Source organism: Balaenoptera ricei, chromosome 2 (genome assembly GCF_028023285.1).
Source record: "Balaenoptera ricei isolate mBalRic1 chromosome 2, mBalRic1.hap2, whole genome shotgun sequence".
Classification (NCBI taxonomy): domain Eukaryota; kingdom Metazoa; phylum Chordata; class Mammalia; order Artiodactyla; family Balaenopteridae; genus Balaenoptera; species Balaenoptera ricei.
Window position 1 is genome coordinate 183,783,440 of NC_082640.1, and position 16,952 is coordinate 183,800,391.

Here is a 16,952-nt window from a genome sequence, read left to right on the forward strand (position 1 = left end):
AAAGAGCGTCCCAGGGGGCCCGAACCAGCTTCCCAAGCTCACCCACCACCCACACGCTCACCACCCGCCCTCCGTGCCCTTTCCCTTCTCCTGTCACCCCCTCTTATGCAGAGAAAATACTCAGAAAACAACAAATGCAGGATTGTTCCTCGTATCTTCTCTAGTTAGCAGGGAAAAAAACCCAACACGGCCAGGGTGAGAATGAACCAGCGGGGGCCCCTGCACGGTGTGCATGAATCAATCGGGACCCCTTTGCTGGCGTGGCTGGCGAAGGCTGTTGCCCTCCGCTCGTGGAGGCAAGGCAGAATTAAGTAAAATACAATCAGAAATAATTGGCTCGTTGGAGAGAGGCAGGAAAAAGGTGCTGAAAAGAAACTCGTCTACGGGATGGAGGCAAATCTTTGCAGGGAAGAGGGGCTCCCTTTTAAAATGGTTTCAAAAGACCATTTCCAATCCCCAAGGTGTCCACCATCCCTGCCAAATGCATCCTCATCTATGCCTTGATAAGATGGTGCAATTCAATTCCACAAACTCTTAATGAGAACCTACTGTGCGCCTAATTCTGAGTGTGCAGCCCTGGAGGAGCTAAAATGGGTTTCTAAAAGGCGGGAGTCCTCCCTCTCTCCCTCCCTCCCTACAAGCCCTGGGGAGTTGGAGTTTGGAGGACTGGTGACTGATGCAAGCCTTGGTAAGAGAGGCTGGGAGCTTGGACCAGGGTGGTGGCAGCTAGGATGGGGGTATGGGAGTGGATGGGAGAGCCTTTGGGGAGGTACAGCCCCCAGGACTTGGGGTCTTTGTGCTCCTGGATGGGTAAGGCCGAGGGAGATGGTAACTGCAGGATGGAGGTGGCCTTCAAGGAGGCCTGGGGAAGACAAATGGAGATGAGCATTTCAGAGAGTCCTTGAGGGCAGATGCTCCAAGGCAGTGGGTCTCCCACCCGGGCACCAGCTTTGGAGTAAAAAAGCCAGAGAGAGCTGGACCCCATCATGCAGATGGCTGGGCAGGCCAGAGGCAGGTCAGGGAGAAGGAAGGAAAGAGAATGATGGTGGGGAGAGAGTGCGGCCGTCCCTGGAACCAGTCTTGTTTCCCTAAATTCGTCCCAGCTAGAATCCTATTCTCATGACATGATTTCTTCTCTGTTTTGAGTCTGTGGGCTTTCTGGTCAGATTTCAGATGCACCCCTTTACACAAGGGAAGCTGGAGGTTCCTCAAAACACTTTTTACAATCAACTTTTAGAGTCATCCTGGCGGGGCACCAGGCACCAACATTCTGGTCCTGTTCAGTCAATACCTGGCTGTGTGACCTTGGGAGAATGGCTCAGCCTCTCTGGGCCCCAGCCTCAAGCTCTATGGCTAATAGGGGAGCCCCTACAGGTGGAGAGGGAGGAGGAACAGACATTTCTGTGCAGGTATCAAATTAAGGCTCATCTTAGAAGACCATCCTTCAGTTTGGGGATAGCAAGAAACCCCATGTGTGTTGGGTGGGGCGAGCTGGGTCAGCTCAGGCTGGGTGTCCCCTGTCCCCCATCCCTAGCTGGAGCTTGGCTGCAGGCAGCTAGGTAGGGCCTGTGAGGCGCGGAGCGTCACCATAGGAACAGGCTTGTGGAGAGCGGCACACAGGAGCCAGGCGCTGGGGGAAGTGGGCAGGGGGGCAGGTGACGGTGGGAGCCCCAGCTGAGGTTTCACTGCAGCTGCTCCCCACATTCTACATTCTTAGTAAAAGAACTGGGGGGTCCTGGTGGGGAGGGAACAAGGTGAGGTTATCACTGAAACCTTGGAGGCCGCCCTTCAGGAAGCCCAGTTTGAGGGGGTCAGCACCCCCTAGAACGCAGCGATCAGGGGTGGCCAGAAGGTGCTGGCTGGGCAGGGCCACGGCCCAGGCCAGTTGCTAGGACGCAGGATCTTTGCGAGGGGCCTACGGTTACCCCTGAGAACACTTGGTGCCTCATTCATTTATTCATTAACTCACTTAATCCACAAACACCCCGTGGGTAGCCCTGCAGGCCGCCGGCTGCGGGGCGCAAGGCTGAGCAAGGCGCTTCTGGTCCTGCTGAGGTCAGGCACACGTGCAAAATCCATTAACACCAGGCGGGGAGATGTGCTCGGGGTGGATGGTGCTGCTGGGGGGGGCGGCTGAGGGGAGGCCACAGGCTCACTGGTTTCCCGTCCTGGGTGGGTTGGAGGCGGGGAGGGGGCAAGAGCTGGGAGGACCTGGCAGGTGGTGGGGAAGGCCTCGGAGGAGGAGGGGAGAGAGGACAAATAGGTGATGCCCTGACCTCCCGCCTGGCTGTCCCAGGGCCCTGCTTGGGCACAGGGCAGTGTCTTTCTTTTGCCAGAGATCCCTAACGCCTGGGATGCAGAAGGACACCAAAAACATTCTTTGAATATAATTGAATGCAAATGCTAATGCTTTCTTACAAATAAGAGAATAAATGTAGTACGGGACCATCTTAAATTCCTCGAGAGCTGGGTGTGTTCACATCCTTAAACTTGACAGGTGTGGCAGGCCGAGCCACGACGCACAGCCTCTTTTTCCTACGCCCGGACTCTTGGAGATGGAAAGAGGCTGTGATTCTGCCATTATCACCCCCCAAACTCCTAAACCGGGGCCAGGATTGGGGTCCTCCTTCTAGAGGCTCAGAGCTTGAGAAGACGTTTTCTTCTGTGGCTAAAGGAGGTCCCCTGTTTACACTCAGTTGATCACCAGGCACTTTGTCAGTGCCTGTGAAGGGCGCTCCAGGCTGGACCCTCCTGGGAAGGTGTGTGGGCGGGCACAGCAGGGACCACTGGGGGCGGCTCAGCCCAGTTCCCAAGACTTGGCACAAGTCTGGGCAAGAAAAGGCGGGAGTCCTTTTCTTGTTCCTGGGTTTCTTGTTTCTTGTTCTTGGGTCGACCCTGGTATGAGAAAAGGGGGGTTTGTGTTCCCTGGACTGTTTGCCAGGGTAGGGGAGGCTGAAGAACATTCAAGAATAGGTCAGAAGGATTTATATCCAAAATGCTGAAAGTTCTGTAGTGGTCTCTCTCCAGCCTAACCCTGCCCCAGTCACAATGAACAACCCACACTCTTAGCCAGCACGCACGTGCACACCCAGAGGTCCTCCCATAATGGCACACCCCGCAGAATTGTGCATCCTCTCACCCTCCTCCCCCCCTACGAGAGAAGAGCTCAACCCCCTTCCCCGCATGTGCGTGGCTCTCCCAGGACGCACACCCTTGCAGGTCAGAGGCCTCTAAACCCTCGGTCTCCCCTGCCCCTTCAACTCTTGGCGGTGACGGACCACCTTGGGGTCTATCATTGTATACACTCCACCCCCAGCAGAGCCCCAGGTACACAGTAGGAGCTCAGCCAATGCTGAATGGATAAATGACTACATTTAAAGAGGTACGCCTCTGTTTTACGCAAAATTAACTTCTGGGAATTTCTGATGAATGAAGAATTACTATACTTTTTGCCAAAGCCTGCATCAACAGGCTAAGTGATGAAAAGACTCCTTTTTCCTCTGGTCTTGATTTCTTCCCTCCTGGGTGGGGGTGAGCTTACCTATAGAGTATGGGGGTGGGGTGGGGAGCTGTCATTAACCCTTCTGGGGACCCCAAGAACCCCCCACGCGCACAGCGTGACTCAGTGGCGCCCTTTAAGAGGATAATTTGATTGATGACGTAGACAATTAGACTTGTGAACTTGACATCCATGTCGATTCCAACGGCGAGAAAGGAAGCGAGAAAAATCTATTTTTGAATCCTACCATCCATGATGAGAAATTGGCTCTGCTCAGGGGAGAGGTGCGACCCGGCATAGGTCAACACTAAATATGGACCCAGACCAAGGCGCCGCTTGTATTCTTCCCTCCCTGGAGCTTCTGGCGGGGCCTGGGGGAGCCGTGCTCCCTCCCCTGTGTCACGTGCAGGCCTGCGCAGGGGGGCTCGGGGAAACGGGCCGGCTCTGTGCTCCCCCGCAGCCCCACGGAGAGCCCCGCAGTGGGCCTGGCGCTGTCACGCGCCTCTCCAGGCCCCGCGCACGAGGCTGGGAGCTGAGCGTGCGCCTCTCCTCGGCTGAACGCAGTGCCACTTCAGCCTGAAGAGGCTTCTCTCTGATTGAACTTGAAACCAAACCATCGTGTTCTCGGGCCCAAATGTACCCGGGTGTGTCTCTCATTTCTCTCCATCCTCCGCCCCCAAGCCCCCTCCCCTTGGCAGAAAAGAAAAGATAATTTCTCTCTCCAAAGATGACCTTTAGCTTTGGAAAAGAATCGGAATCGCGGCAGCTGTGTGGCTCTTTGGTGTCTGCGAGAAGCCCTCAAAGCCTCCAAGGCGGCTGGGCTGCGCCCTCACCCAAGGAGGGGAGAGCAGGGTCCTGGGGCTGCGCTCGGGGTCTTCCCGCTTGTCCTCCCTGCCCTGCGCTCTCTCACCCCGCGGCTGGCTGAGCAGAGAGCCCAGAGCTTGGAATCCCCGTAGACTCGGATGGGAATCCCAGCCCCGCTCCTCATTAGCTGCACACCTGTCTCGGGGTCTTCAAGCCTCAATGTGCTCATCTGTGAAGTGGGCCTTGCAATCCTGACCCAGCCCAGCTGTGAGGAGGCCCCGATGAGATTTGGCTAAAACCGAATTTAAGTCCCTGACGCGGGGTGGGGGGTGCGGGGGTGTCAGGGGGAGGCAGGAAGGCAGCCCCGGTTTGCCTGTAAACCCCTAGCCTGTGGCCTGGTGGCGGAGAGACCACTGCCCCACTGTCTCTAGGATATTGCAGCTCTAGGGCTCTAACCAGGTGCCCTGAATTTTGGGCACTGGGCTTGCCTAGTTACAGGAGCCGTCCCTTTGGGAAGAGCTTCATCTCAGGCAGGGCCAGGCAGCTGTGTCCTTTCCTGGAGGGAGGATGGAGAATGCACAGCATTTGGGGGGGGCAGAGGGGAAGAGGGAACAAAGGCTCCTGTGAGTCTTCATCGGGCCTCAGTTTCCCCCGCTGTACAATGCCCCACTAGGACTGGGCCAGTCGGGGTGCAGAGCTAGAGGCCCCGGCTGCCTTGCCCCTGCTGTGCACGCCCAGGATTAGCTGGTCTCTGAGGCCCCTCCAGCTGGACCCTGCTGGGCTTCCCTGATCAGTGATTCTGTCTTTAATCAAGGGCAAAGTGGTCTGGTGCAGTCTGGGGGCCATGTTAGTGTTTGGAGAGGGGGGAGGGGGAGAGGAGGAGGGGGAGAGGAGGAGGGGGCGTGGAAAAGGGCTGGAGATAACATCTCTTTGCTTCGCTTAGAAAACTTTCACCCATCACCAGCTTCCTTGCTGCCCCTGGGAGACTGAAGCCCAGCCTCTGTTCCTGCTTACCAGAGGACCACTGGCTTTCTGGGGAGGGGGGGAGTAGCAGGCAGAGCCAACTCGGCTTAGCAGAAGGATAGAGTTCAGCTCGGTTGGCAGGTCTAATCCCTGCTACCTGTGTAGACCGCCTGCCACGCCAGGCTGTGATGACCGGTGGGTCAAGCATTTCCCGAGGGAGGGGGCTATTTGCCTCTTCTGTGATCTCAGAGGCCTGTACTTCAGAGAGGAGGGGAGTGAGGGGAGGGGAGGGGGGGAGGGGAGGGAGTGGGGGAGGGGAGGGGGAGGGGAGGGGAGGGGGAGGGGAGGGGAGGGATGCACAGATAGCAGAGGGGCTGCCCTGTGCTCCTCAGCCCCCAGGGCCTGCTTGCAAACAGCAGACGGAGTCGACTTCTCCCCAAGGGACCCGACTGGCATTTTCGTTCTTTTTGTGCAGCCTTGAAGCCTGTGATAGTCACCAACCTCCCTCCCCATGGCTTCTCAGCTACCCTTTCTCAGTGTCTGCTTGCTGAAAAGAAATCTCAGGTCTCCTGAATTTACGAACGCTTTATTGAGACTAGAGCAAACCAACAGAAAGCTCTAGGCTTATAGATACCGGCAGGCAGGAACCCCTCTCCCTGCAGTGGCCCTGCAGGGGGCTCTGGTAGAGGGCTCCATCCTTAGGACCCTGCCTCTCGCCGCCAGCTCTCTCTGGCCACCTGGGGCGGAGGCCCGCTGGCAGCTCTTGGAGGAAGGGCAGGAAGGGGCCAGGCCTTGTAAGTACTGTGGTTTTCTACTTAGGAAAACCCGAGTTCCTTCTGGGGACAGGTGTGGCATCCCTGTTTATAGACAAGGAAACTGGGCTCTGAGTGGAAGTGACCGGTGCTCAGCAGGCAGGGGATGGAGCTGGGATTAACGAGAAGGTATCAACTGGCCAAGGGAGTGCCCTTTCAGCCTAAGCTCGTGACATTTAGGCTTGGAAGCCCTTGAGGGAGACTGCCCTCCCGAGGCCTCCCTCCCTTTCCAAAACTGGGGAGGGCAGCGGTGGGAAGGGACCCAGGTAGGGAAGGGAGGGGTCTAGATGGGGCATACTCCGTGGCTGCAGGGGGAGGGGGGGGTCCTTGGTGCTCCGTGCAGTCCACACGGGGCACCTCGTGACTTGGTCTGGAGGACGGGGGTGGGCCCTCACCTCAGGCCGCTCGGTCCTGATATCCCCCACTCCTCCTTAGCGTCTGGCTGGGAACGCAGCCCTCCCTATCTGCCCGCTGCCTAGGATAATTTTGGAGGCTGAGGTCAGGGTCCTCGGAGGGAGGGGGGTCAGAGAAGCTGTGCGATCTCCGTGCAGTGGACAGTTGGACCTCCAGCCACTCCCACCGTAGCCCAGAGGACTTGGGCAAAAGGCCTTCCATCTCTGGACTCAGTTTCTCCACTTGAGGAAAGAGTTTGTGGAAGAGAATGGGGTAACGGAAAGGCAGGCGCGTGGGGTGGGGAGCTGGTCGGGGGCGGCTACTGCGTGACCACTGCCCTCCAGCCTGTCACCAAAGCCGTTCCCAATGCACCCAGACCCCCCTTCTGGGTCTTCGTCAGATAAGGACAGGGAAGAGGCGCTGTCCACAAGGGGGTCGGGGGGCTTCCCTCCAGCCTCCAAGAGTCCACCCAGAGCAGGTCCTGCTTCTGGGTTGCAGACTTAGGGCCTCAGGGCCAGCAGGGTGGGAAGTGCGGGCTCCCCCCAGCCTGACTTCCCAAACCCATCCCAAGGACAGCGAGTCTGTCCTCAAACCTGCCAGGGCCCTGCGAGATGGCCCAAAGGCCAAGGCCTCCCAGCCCAGGTTCATAGTGGCAGAGATCACCCCCCACCCCAGCACTGTGGGACGGGTAGGCCAAGAAATGGGTGGGGGCCCACTCCCACTCCGTGGCATCTGTATGCAAACTAATCAATGCAAATGAAGCATACACAAAAGATCCTTCTGCCATCAGGACGTCCTGGTACCCTCCCCAGAGGTTAAGCACCTTTGATCCCTTTCTGCCACCTGCCACCGCCTACCAGGTCCTTCCCCATTTCCCTGAACCTCCCTGATAGGGACAGGGGTGAGGGGAGACAGCCCAGCAGACTGTGGGGCTCTAAGTTCAGGCTGGGGGCTTCTACCAGGAGTTTTTTGGAGGGGGAGGGTCTCTGGCAGGGTCACCATCCCCCAGCCGCACTTTCCTGAGACCCGGGGCCAGAAGCCTCCCCGTGGTTCTGGAATATGTGCTGAGTGCCGGGTGTGCAACTGTGCTCGTCAGTGTGAGCACACTTGTGAGCTTGCCCACGTGTCACTGCGGGCAAAGATGGATGTGTTGGGGCCTGTGTGTGTGTGTGTGTGTGTGCGCGCCCGTGTGCGCTGGGTGACCGTATATGCGTGTTTGGATAAGCGTGTAACCAAGAGCCCGAGATCTGTGAGTTTCGGGGACTGGGTATGTGTGTGTGTGAATATCAGATGTGTGAGAGCCTTCCCGCAGGCCTAGGGCCTGACTGCGTGTGTGTGGGTGTATGTGATTGAACATGTGCCCGGGTGTCTGTATGTTTACAAGGGTATTCGCATGTTCAGGTGTGCACGTGGCTGTGCACGTGCCTCTGTGTGGACGGCGGGGCACATGTTGACGGATGCCCAGGGTTTCATAACTGTATGTCCTCAGCCTCTCGGCGTGCCTATGACTGAGCCTGTGGCGCTCCCGACTATTTCTAGGACGTGCGCGTGTGTTGCAGTGTGTGTTCGTGCCGTAGGGTGTGTCGGGGTTGCCTTGTGTGCTGCTACGAGTGTGTCTGCATTTCCCTGCGTCTTTATGGCTAAGAGTGTGGCTGCCTAAGGCTTCTCATAAGTGTTTTTCCCGGTGCGTGTGCGATAGTGTGCGTTTTCCCCGTCTCTAGAGTGTGCGTTTGGGTTTTTCTGGGTGCGTGAGCCATGGCATGCGTGCTGGGGACCTTGGCGATAAGTGTTTTGGTGTTTCTGTGCGTGTTTCTGTATTCCGAGCGTATCCTCGCGTCTTCCTGGGGTCTGCGGCCCAGCCCGTGTTTGGCTCATGCGACTTGTCCTAAGCGGGCCCGTGTGTGCGCGCCCGTGTGCCGTCCTGTGGGGGGAACGTGTGCCAAAGGCGCGCCGGGTACCTGTGCCCGTCTAGCCAAGAGTGCCCCGCGTGCGCGAGCCGGTTTCCGGGACGCCGCAGTGGTGGGGGGCGGCCCCGCGAGGGGCGGGGGTCACCGGGACTGGCCGGCGCCGGCCCCGTGCGCGCGAAGGCGGGGGCGGGGGGCGGGGGCCGCGGGGGGGCGGCGGTACGAAAAGGGCGGCGCGCGCGGCGGCGGCGGCAGCTCGGCGGCGGCAGCGGAGAGCGCAGCGCGCAGCCCGGTGCAGCCCTGGCTTTCCCCTCGCCGCGCGCCCGCGCCCCCTTCCGCGTCCGCAACCAGAAGCCCAGCGCGGCGCCCGGAGCCGGACCCGCGCCCGCGCCGCTCCCGGGACCGCGACCCCGGCCGCCCCGCGATGACCGCGACCGCAGCCCTCCTGCCCGTCCTCTTGCTCCTGCTGGCCTTCGGCCGCAGTGCCCATGGTGAGCCCCCCGGCGGCCCGGCTCGCGCCCCCTCTGGGGAAGCCTGCGACGCCCCCCCGGCCGCCCGTGCCCCGCGCGCCCCGTCCCATGCGCCCCGACTCCCGCCCGTCCCGCCTAACCCTAAGCCCCGCGCCGCGCCTGCCTGGTCCTCCCCGCCACCCTCGCATGCCAAGCCCGGCCCTGGGGTCCCCGGGGGCGGAGGAACTGTGGGACCCTGGCCCCTTCCCGCCCCGCAGAAGTGGCGCTCGCAGGGTGTCGGTGTGCAGAGAGGAGGTATGGAGAAACGAGGTGATGCTGGAGAGCTCTCTGTGAAAATGCTCTGGGGTTCAACTTTGGGGGGTCCCTGCGTGTGCGTTCGGGAACAGGCCTGTGGGGGGGGGGTAACTTTGCCGTCGTCGCCTCAAATTCCCAGCTGGAAGCCCAGCCCGAGCCCCTCCTGCGTGGCGTTTGTCTAGGTGAGGGGCTGCGACACTCCTGTCTGTGGCGGCCATATGTCTCTGACAGCGAGAGAGTTGCCCCCTTCCCGCAGGGTCCCCCAGCCCACTGTACCAGTGGAGAAGGGGGGTGGCTGTCTGAAAAGCTGGCGAGAGTTACAATCACTGCACACAGTATGTGCCTATTAAAGTGTCAGAATCTCTAAATAGTGTCAGAATTACGGTCTTTTCCGCAAAACCCTTGTTCGTCTTTGTAATTTGAAGAGTCTGGTGTGGGGAAAATTGGGAGTTTGAGCTGGGTGCCTGGCTTAACTGGGATTAACCTTTAAAAACTCCAGACTCCTTACCTGTGAGCCCTCCAGGTGAACCTGTCTGGGCTTCCCCAGAGCGGAATACCTCAAAATCTGGCCCCGCCCCCCCTCGCCTTTAGCTCACTTTGCAAAAGTGAGGGTTTGGCCGAGTGCCCAGGGGTCAAAATCTTTCCGTTCACTGTCTCCCCATTCCTGCCTTTAGGATTTGGCGTCTGTCATTTCTTTGAGGGACACTGGGTGTCTGACCTGGTCCTAGGAGCTAGGCAGTGGGCTGTGGTCACTCCATAGCCAGGGACATGCAGAGATTTCTCTCCTAAGTGGGTTGGGATGAAGTGCCTACTGTGTGCCCAGTGGGTAGGGCCACAGAGGGTCGGAGGCTGCCTCCTGGGAGGCCGTCGTGGCCTCTGCCACAGCCTGTAGGGCCTCGTGGGGTGAATGGTGTAACCTTTCTTGTGCCCCAGGAGCTGAATGCTTCCCGGCCTGCCACCCCCAAAATGGATTGTGCGAGGACGACAATGTCTGCAGGTAACGGAGCGGTTCCCCAGAGGCAGCGTGTTGGAGGGCCAGGGCGGGATTCTGGGGAGACATGGCGTCAGGCAGAAAAAATGGGGAGGGCTCGGCCCCTGGACTGCGGCAAACAACTTCCTCGCCCCCGCAGGAAACCAGTGACGGGGGGTGAGGGAGAGAAGAGGACCGGGAGGCGGGGGATGCTGGGGGCGGTGGCGGGGACAGGACGGCTTTCTCAGAGGGGTGGGTGGCGGGAGAGCCTCTTGCAGGTGAGACCACTGCAGGCCACTGCGGCAAAACGCAGCTCTTCCTCTGGCTCTCAGGGACCCCTCTGCCTGCTCCCCAGCTGATCTCCTGTTTAAGCTTTTCCGTTCAGGTGACTGGTATTGGTTTCCTGGGACCCACTGGCCTGGCACTGGGCAGAGACCCGCAAGGGCTCTTGGTTCCACAGGAAGCGACCGGAGCCCCTTCTCCATCCCTGCCCCCCCTCATACGTCCCCACCTTTCTCCCCCAACCCCCGCAGGTGCCAGCCTGGCTGGCAGGGTCCCCTGTGTGACCAATGCGTGACCTTTCCCGGCTGTGTTAATGGACTCTGTGTGGAGCCCTGGCAGTGCATTTGCAAGGACGGCTGGGATGGACACCTCTGCGACCTAGGTTGGCACCTGCCCCGCCCACCCCGGCCCCCTGCCCCCTGCCCCCTCCTCCCAGCCCCGTGGCTGTCGCCCCTCCCCCTCTTGCCTTAGCCCAACACACCCAGCGCGCTGTATGGTAATGATCTGTTTATACACTTCCTGCTGGTGCTGGGAGCCTCCTCACAGGTAGGGACTTAATTTTGCTCCCCTCTGCGTTGCCAGCACCCAGCGCCAGGGAAGGCACTGGGGCAGGGGGGCTGCCAGTTGAATAAAGAGTCACAAACACGCCACACGAAGCTGAGAGGGTGGGGACCACAGACTTGAGAAATCTGTTCGGGGCACTGAAGCTCTGAGAGGGGAAAGGACTCAAGGGGTCGCAGAGCCAAGACTCCATGAAATTCACCCGCCAGGCTGTTCAGGATGCTGCAACAAGCAAGCAGACAGACGTGGGGAGGGGTGCTGGGTGCTGAGTGCTGGGGGCAGCGGGAGCTGAGTCAGGGCCACTGGGACAGGGCCGTGGGCTGTGCTGGAAGAGGTCAAGTGTAGGGGGAGCTGGGGGGTCGGGAAAGGATGAGAAGTAGCTAAAGTGCAGATTGGTGTTAATCTGTTGATTTTATTAATTTATGCAATCTTTGCCCTCCATTACCCTGAGCAATTGAGAGTTGGCTGTCGCTGCATCTTCAGGCTGCAGAATGTTCATCTGAGCCCACTCTCACTTGGCAAAACCTGCCCTGAAGCCCAGGCAAGCTAAGGTCCTCGAGAAAACTCCCAGCAGTGTAGGCAGCTGCCGCGGGGTCTCTGTCCCTTGGTCCCGACAGCAACGTCAGTAAAGACGAGTGGTACCAGTAGGGAAACTGAGGCTTCGGGAAGCAAAGGGGTCTGCTCAGGACACCTAAGATGTTGGGAGAACAGCCAGCTACAAAACCCCTCCCTCCGCCCCAGAAATGGGTTCATTCTCACCTGAGGCTGTTTCTAACACCCTTCCCTTAAGAAAAACCTAAGAGCATGTTGTTACCACCCCTGCCCTGCGTAGCCAAGGCAGTGGGCTTTCAAAATCCCCCATCATGTTGTCTCGGGTCTTTAAAGTCTCCCCCGCCAATATGATGCAGGCTTTTCCCCACAGCTGACTCACGCTCTGGCCCACAGAGCTTGGGCTCTGCACCCTTGAAGTACCTCTGAGCTGTTTTGGGGACCCAAGGGGTCCCAGAAAAGCCACCATTTGGAATCAGGGCTTTTAGCCTGGAGCCCACCCTTTCTGATATCTAATCCAGGACGCCCCCCATGGAGTTCTCCAGACAAAAGGTCCCTTCCCCACTGGGTTGACAAAAGCTTGGGACGGCTGGGTCCAGAGGAAACGGCCCTCGGGATAGTCGCCGGCCCTCTCCCTTTTCACCCGTCTCTGAGGCTGTCCTCGCCACAGCTGCTGCCCCGGCAGGCAGAGACCCCCGGCAGCTTTCTCCTGCTGGCGGCTTAATCCACCCGACTTTGGGGTCGGAGGCCCAGGAGAGGAGAAGGTGGGCTGATCCCCGGCCCACGAGGCTTGACACCGTGGGAGAGGAGTAGGGTGGTCGCCACCTCTTCAGCTTAAATTTAAGATTCCCATTGACAGGAGAGCCCGGAGCAGGGAATTAGGAGCTTGCCACGGAGGCGCTGCGTGCTAACGCCTGGCGCCTTCCCGTAATGATAAATCCTCTTTATGTTCCCTCGCACCAAGCCGGGCTCCCAAGGAACGCCTCGTGTGCTCTGGATAAGCCATCAGCTTGGCGTGCAGGCTTTTCCTTACTGATTGATTGCCATCTCTACTCCATGAGGGTGCGAGGTTCTTGAAAAGAGGGAATAAATCTGCACGTGTGTGGCCTCAGTCCCGGGGACCCGCACCCAAGGCTGCCTTCACTCGCTGCGTCTCTGGTTGGCCCTGGCTTTCTGTTTGGCTGATGCGGCAGCTCGGGTGGTAGAAAACCAAAGCTGAAGGGGCTCTCAGAGATGGGCCAGGGAGAGCCCCCCCTTTTCTAAGTGGCGAAAGTGAGGCACAGAGTCGGGGCGGTGGGGGGTGCAGGGAGCTGAACTCGGCAGCCGGCTGGAGATGGGCACAGAAAGGGTCTCTCCCTGGCCAGGCCTGGGGGCTGGGGTCTCCACTGTCAGAGAGCCCCTGACCCAGGCCCCTTTGTTCAGCCCATCCCTGCCTTGCTGAGCCCCGAATAGAATAATGAAGTGTGCGTGACGGGAGGTGTAAAACGGTGGTGGAAATGCACCAGTGTTCATGGAAACCCGTGCTGACAGGCGAGCACGCAATAGTTCTCATTTCGTTGCCTTCAGAAGATGCAGCCTTTTTATCGTGGACCCCCTTAGTTCAGAGAGACCACCAAGAGGTGGAAGCGGTGCTGGGGCTAAATCAGGTCTCTTGATCCCGACAGGGGGCTTTACCATCTCATTTCCCCCCTGCTCCTCTCTGATGGAAGAGGGTGAAGGGCAGCTGATGCTGCTAGCGGTTGGGCCGCACTGGCCCCCCGAGCGGCAAGGACCCCCTTCAATCACAAGGAACTGGTCTGGGAGGCAGCCGTTAGGGAAGCTCAGCTCGGCGTGGTTTTTGGGGGAGGGAAGGGGTCTGCGGTGAAGGTCAATGTGGCTGGACCGAAGAGGTGACCTGGTGCCAGCAAAAGGGCACAGCTGGCCTGTTGACTATTAGTGAGTGGCCGTGACTTTCTGTCTCTGTGACCCTTGAGCTCCCTGAGCTGTTTACTTATATCAGGGTTCTGGGGGTCGCTACACCCTCTTCCTCAGGACCCCGCTGGGTGACCCTTGGCAGTGGACACAAGCAGAGACATTACGGCAGCTCACACGGGGTCCCCCTCGACCAGACGGAGGGGTCTCTTTCTGCCCCCCACCCAGGATGCTCTCCTTCCAGCGTCTGTGTCCCCCTCATCTCCCTGGTTGTCTCTCCCCACAGACGTTCGGGCTTGCACCTCGACCCCCTGTGCCAACAACGGAACCTGTGTGAACCTCGATAACGGCCAGTACGAGTGCTCCTGCACCCCTGGATTCTCAGGAAAGGACTGTCAGAAAAAGGACGGGCCCTGCGTGATGAATGGGTAAGTATTCTCTCCGGGCTATGTGTGCTCTGATAAATGCCGCTTTAGATTCCTGTTTCACACCCCCTAAAGACCCTTTCAGCCTAACCCAGTCGGTCCTGTCGCCTGACAAAAGACCAAGTAAGTGCTCATCCTGCACCCCATGGGGGGCCGCCCTGGATCAGGGTGTTTATGGGGGACTGTGTCATTTCCGTAATTTTTTCAAACAATCCTGAAGGCGATTTCATATTCCCCTGACGTTCCCAAGTCCTGATGTGTGTGAATGAGAGTAGATTGGGACTGTGAACCAGAGCTCGAGCTGCATAATTTTCTAAAGGCAACATAACAAGAGATCAGAGTTCGGCAGCGCCCGAGGCTGTTTGTGAAACCCGCTCACCGTGTTTTAGGGGCGGGTTTGGGGGAGCTGGTGGGCTCTGCTTTTGGGTTTTCTGGGATGTCTTAGGAGGTGGGGAGAGGGGGCTGCAGCCAGCACGGGGCCGGGGGAGGTGGGGAGTTCGGCCCTCAGCTCCCCTCGTCGGGAGGGGGCTCTGGGGCTCTGGGCAGTGCGCATAGCAGATGGAACGGCCCCTGGCCTCTCTGGTGCCTCTGAGCGGGCTTCCCATCAGCTCAGCCATTTCCGGCCCTTATCTGCTCAGTGCACGGAGCTAGTCCCACCCTCCGAGGGGGCTTAAACGGAGACCAGGAGAGCTCTCGAGAGAGGCGAGAATTCAAAGTAGACTCCAGGCCTGGGCCAGTAGCTGCGGGTAGGGGCGCCCCCGTCCCGTGAGGAAACCAAAGCGTAAATGCATTCCAGGGGTGGGGCAGAGAGCCCCGGGCCGCAAGGACCAGGAACCAGCATTCTTGCCGCATCTCAAGATCAGTATCCTGGGCGGGCTCAGAGGAGAGGGGTGACCACCGAACTCCGTTTCTGCTTCCTGGTGGGAAGGGGAAATACGGAGCGAGACCTTTAAAATATTTTGCTTTTCTCTCTAACAGACTGGAGCCAGTCTGTCAAAATAGAGCCCAGGGTCCTTGAAATTCCTTCAGAGCCCCGGCTCCTATGCCGCCCTCATCCCTGAAGCAGCAATGCTGATTTCTTGTGCTCGGAGCCCCTTTCTTCCCTGGAGTTTCGGCATTTATCAGATGACAAAGGGTCTGCTCGTTTAAAAGCACTTACATTAAATGCTCTGTGCGCTCTGCTTTGAGCAAACAGCTTCGGTCTGCAAGCTGCACTTGGGTGAATGGGCCACTATTAAACAGGCGGGCACAGACACCGCTCCAGCCGGTACAGACAGAGCGCGTATTTCTTTCACTCTGAGAGTCCCCAAGGGTTTCCTGTACAATAGCCCGCAGGCTCACTCCGCTGAACATAAAAATAAAAATAATAATGAGGGGTTGGGGATGGTGGAGGTGGGAGACACTGAGGGGTGCCCTGCTTTGCTCGGCCTCCGCGGCTTGGGGACGGAGCTGAGGGCAGGGGCTGGCTGCAGCCCTGGGGTGTCGCTAACTTTGCCTCTCTCAGCCTCAGTTTCCCCACCTGTGCAGTGACTAACCGTCAGGCCTCTGGTCGGAGAGATGACCTAAGAGGTGGGAGAGGAGATGGGCATCCTGACTCGGGAGGTCAGGCGTGTTCCAGGCTGGCAGCATGATGGGGGTGAGGCGCACACCCCACTCGGGGGGGGGCCTCCCACCTCGGACGGCCCCGGAGCCCCTCGCAGGCGGGGGTCACGGTGCCCGGCGCTCCCCGGGGCCCCCCTGGCTGGCTCTCACTCCCTCACCTCGTGCGTTCTGAGCACCTGCCCTCTTGTTGGGCCCCAGGAGGTTTGCCACGTGGCACGAGGGGGAGCGGAGCGTCCGTCCCCATTCCCGGCGCCACTGTCCTAGCGCAGTGCCCAAGGGCCCTTTACCGTGTCCCCCTGTTGTGTTGCAGTTCACCCTGCCAGCACGGAGGCAGCTGCGTGGACGATGAGGGCCGGGCCTCCCATGCCTCCTGCCTGTGCCCCCCTGGCTTCTCAGGCAATTTCTGCGAGATCGTGACCAACAGCTGCACGCCCAACCCGTGCGAGAACCAGGGCATCTGCACCGACATCGGGGGCGACTTCCGCTGCCGCTGCCCCGCCGGCTTCATGGACAAGACCTGCAGCCGCCCGGTGTCCACCTGCGCCAACGAGCCGTGCCTCAACGGGGGCACCTGCCTGCAGCACTCCCAGGTGAGGTTCGGGTGTCTGTGCAAGCCCGAGTTCACGGGCCCCATCTGCGGCCGGAAGCGCGCGGCGGGCCCCCAGCAGGTCACCCGTCTGCCCAGCGGTTACGGGCTGACCTACCGCCTGACCCCCGGGGTGCACGAGCTGCCGGTGCCGCAGCCCGAGCACCGCATCCTGAAGGTGTCCATGAAGGAGCTCAACAAGAGCACCCCGCTCCTCTCCGAGGGTCAGGCCATCTGCTTCACCATCCTGGGCGTGCTCACCAGTCTGGTGGTCCTGGGCACCATGGGCATCGTCTTCCTCAACAAGTGCGAGGCCTGGGTGTCCAACCTGCGTTACAACCACATGCTGCGCAAGAAGAAGAACCTGCTGCTTCACTACAACAGCGGGGAGGACCTGGCCGTCAACATCATCTTCCCCGAGAAGATCGACATGACCACCTTCAGCAAGGAGGCTGGCGACGAGGAGATCTAAGCAGCGTTCCCACCGGCCCCTCTCTGTTCTCGGGGTCCCGCAGAGCTCACTATATGCGGTCTGTTCTCATCTTTGTGGTGGAGTTTGCTCTCCTTTGTGTCAAATCTGGTGAACGCTATGCTTCCCTCTATTACCTTTGTGTTGCAGTGTGACAAACGCAATGCCAGAATCCTCTCTCTCTATTCTTAATGCATGATAAAAAAAAAAATAATGATAATAATAATAAGAATTTCATCTTTAAACGAGTAAGAGAAATAAGTATGTTATTCTAAACTCTAAACCTAAAATCAAAAAGACCAAAAAAAAACATGGCAACAGAACCAGGGCTCTGTGCCGACGTCCCTCTCCGAGGGGTCTCGGCCACAGGGTCCTCGTGAAACCGTTACGAGTGCTGCGCACGACCAGCCACTGTGAAAAGGGCTAAAATCTCTTTCGTTCGTTAATTCTCACACGCC

The 16,952-nt window shown here is 59.1% G+C and overlaps 1 protein-coding gene across 2 annotated transcripts; it reads left to right on the plus strand.

Annotated features, from left to right (window-relative positions):
• Positions 1–8,791: 8,791 nt before the first annotated feature.
• On the plus strand, positions 8,792–16,576 carry DLK1 (delta like non-canonical Notch ligand 1). 2 transcript variants are annotated; one of them, XM_059915870.1, is made up of 6 exons: positions 8,792–8,866; positions 10,073–10,136; positions 10,643–10,773; positions 13,699–13,840; positions 15,750–16,029; positions 16,255–16,576. In XM_059915870.1, exons 1-6 carry the CDS (start codon positions 8,800–8,802, stop codon positions 16,495–16,497), a joined length of 927 nt encoding a protein of 308 aa, XP_059771853.1. In that variant the 5' UTR covers positions 8,792–8,799; the 3' UTR covers positions 16,498–16,576. The 2 variants fall into 2 exon arrangements, with proteins under 2 accessions (XP_059771853.1, XP_059771852.1); XM_059915869.1 differs by having other exon boundaries at positions 15,750–16,576.
• Positions 16,577–16,952: the final 376 nt, after the last annotated feature.

Excerpts from the sequence above, each read along its gene's own strand:
- DLK1 (XM_059915869.1), top strand. The coding sequence starts at position 8,800 with ATGACCGCGACCGCAGCCCTCCTGCCCGTCCTCTTGCTCCTGCTGGCC. Across the intron at positions 10,774-13,698 it reads TGGACACCTCTGCGACCTAG|ACGTTCGGGCTTGCACCTCG; the intron begins GTTGGCACCTGC and ends CTCTCCCCACAG. Across the intron at positions 13,841-15,749 it reads GGGCCCTGCGTGATGAATGG|TTCACCCTGCCAGCACGGAG; the intron begins GTAAGTATTCTC and ends GTTGTGTTGCAG.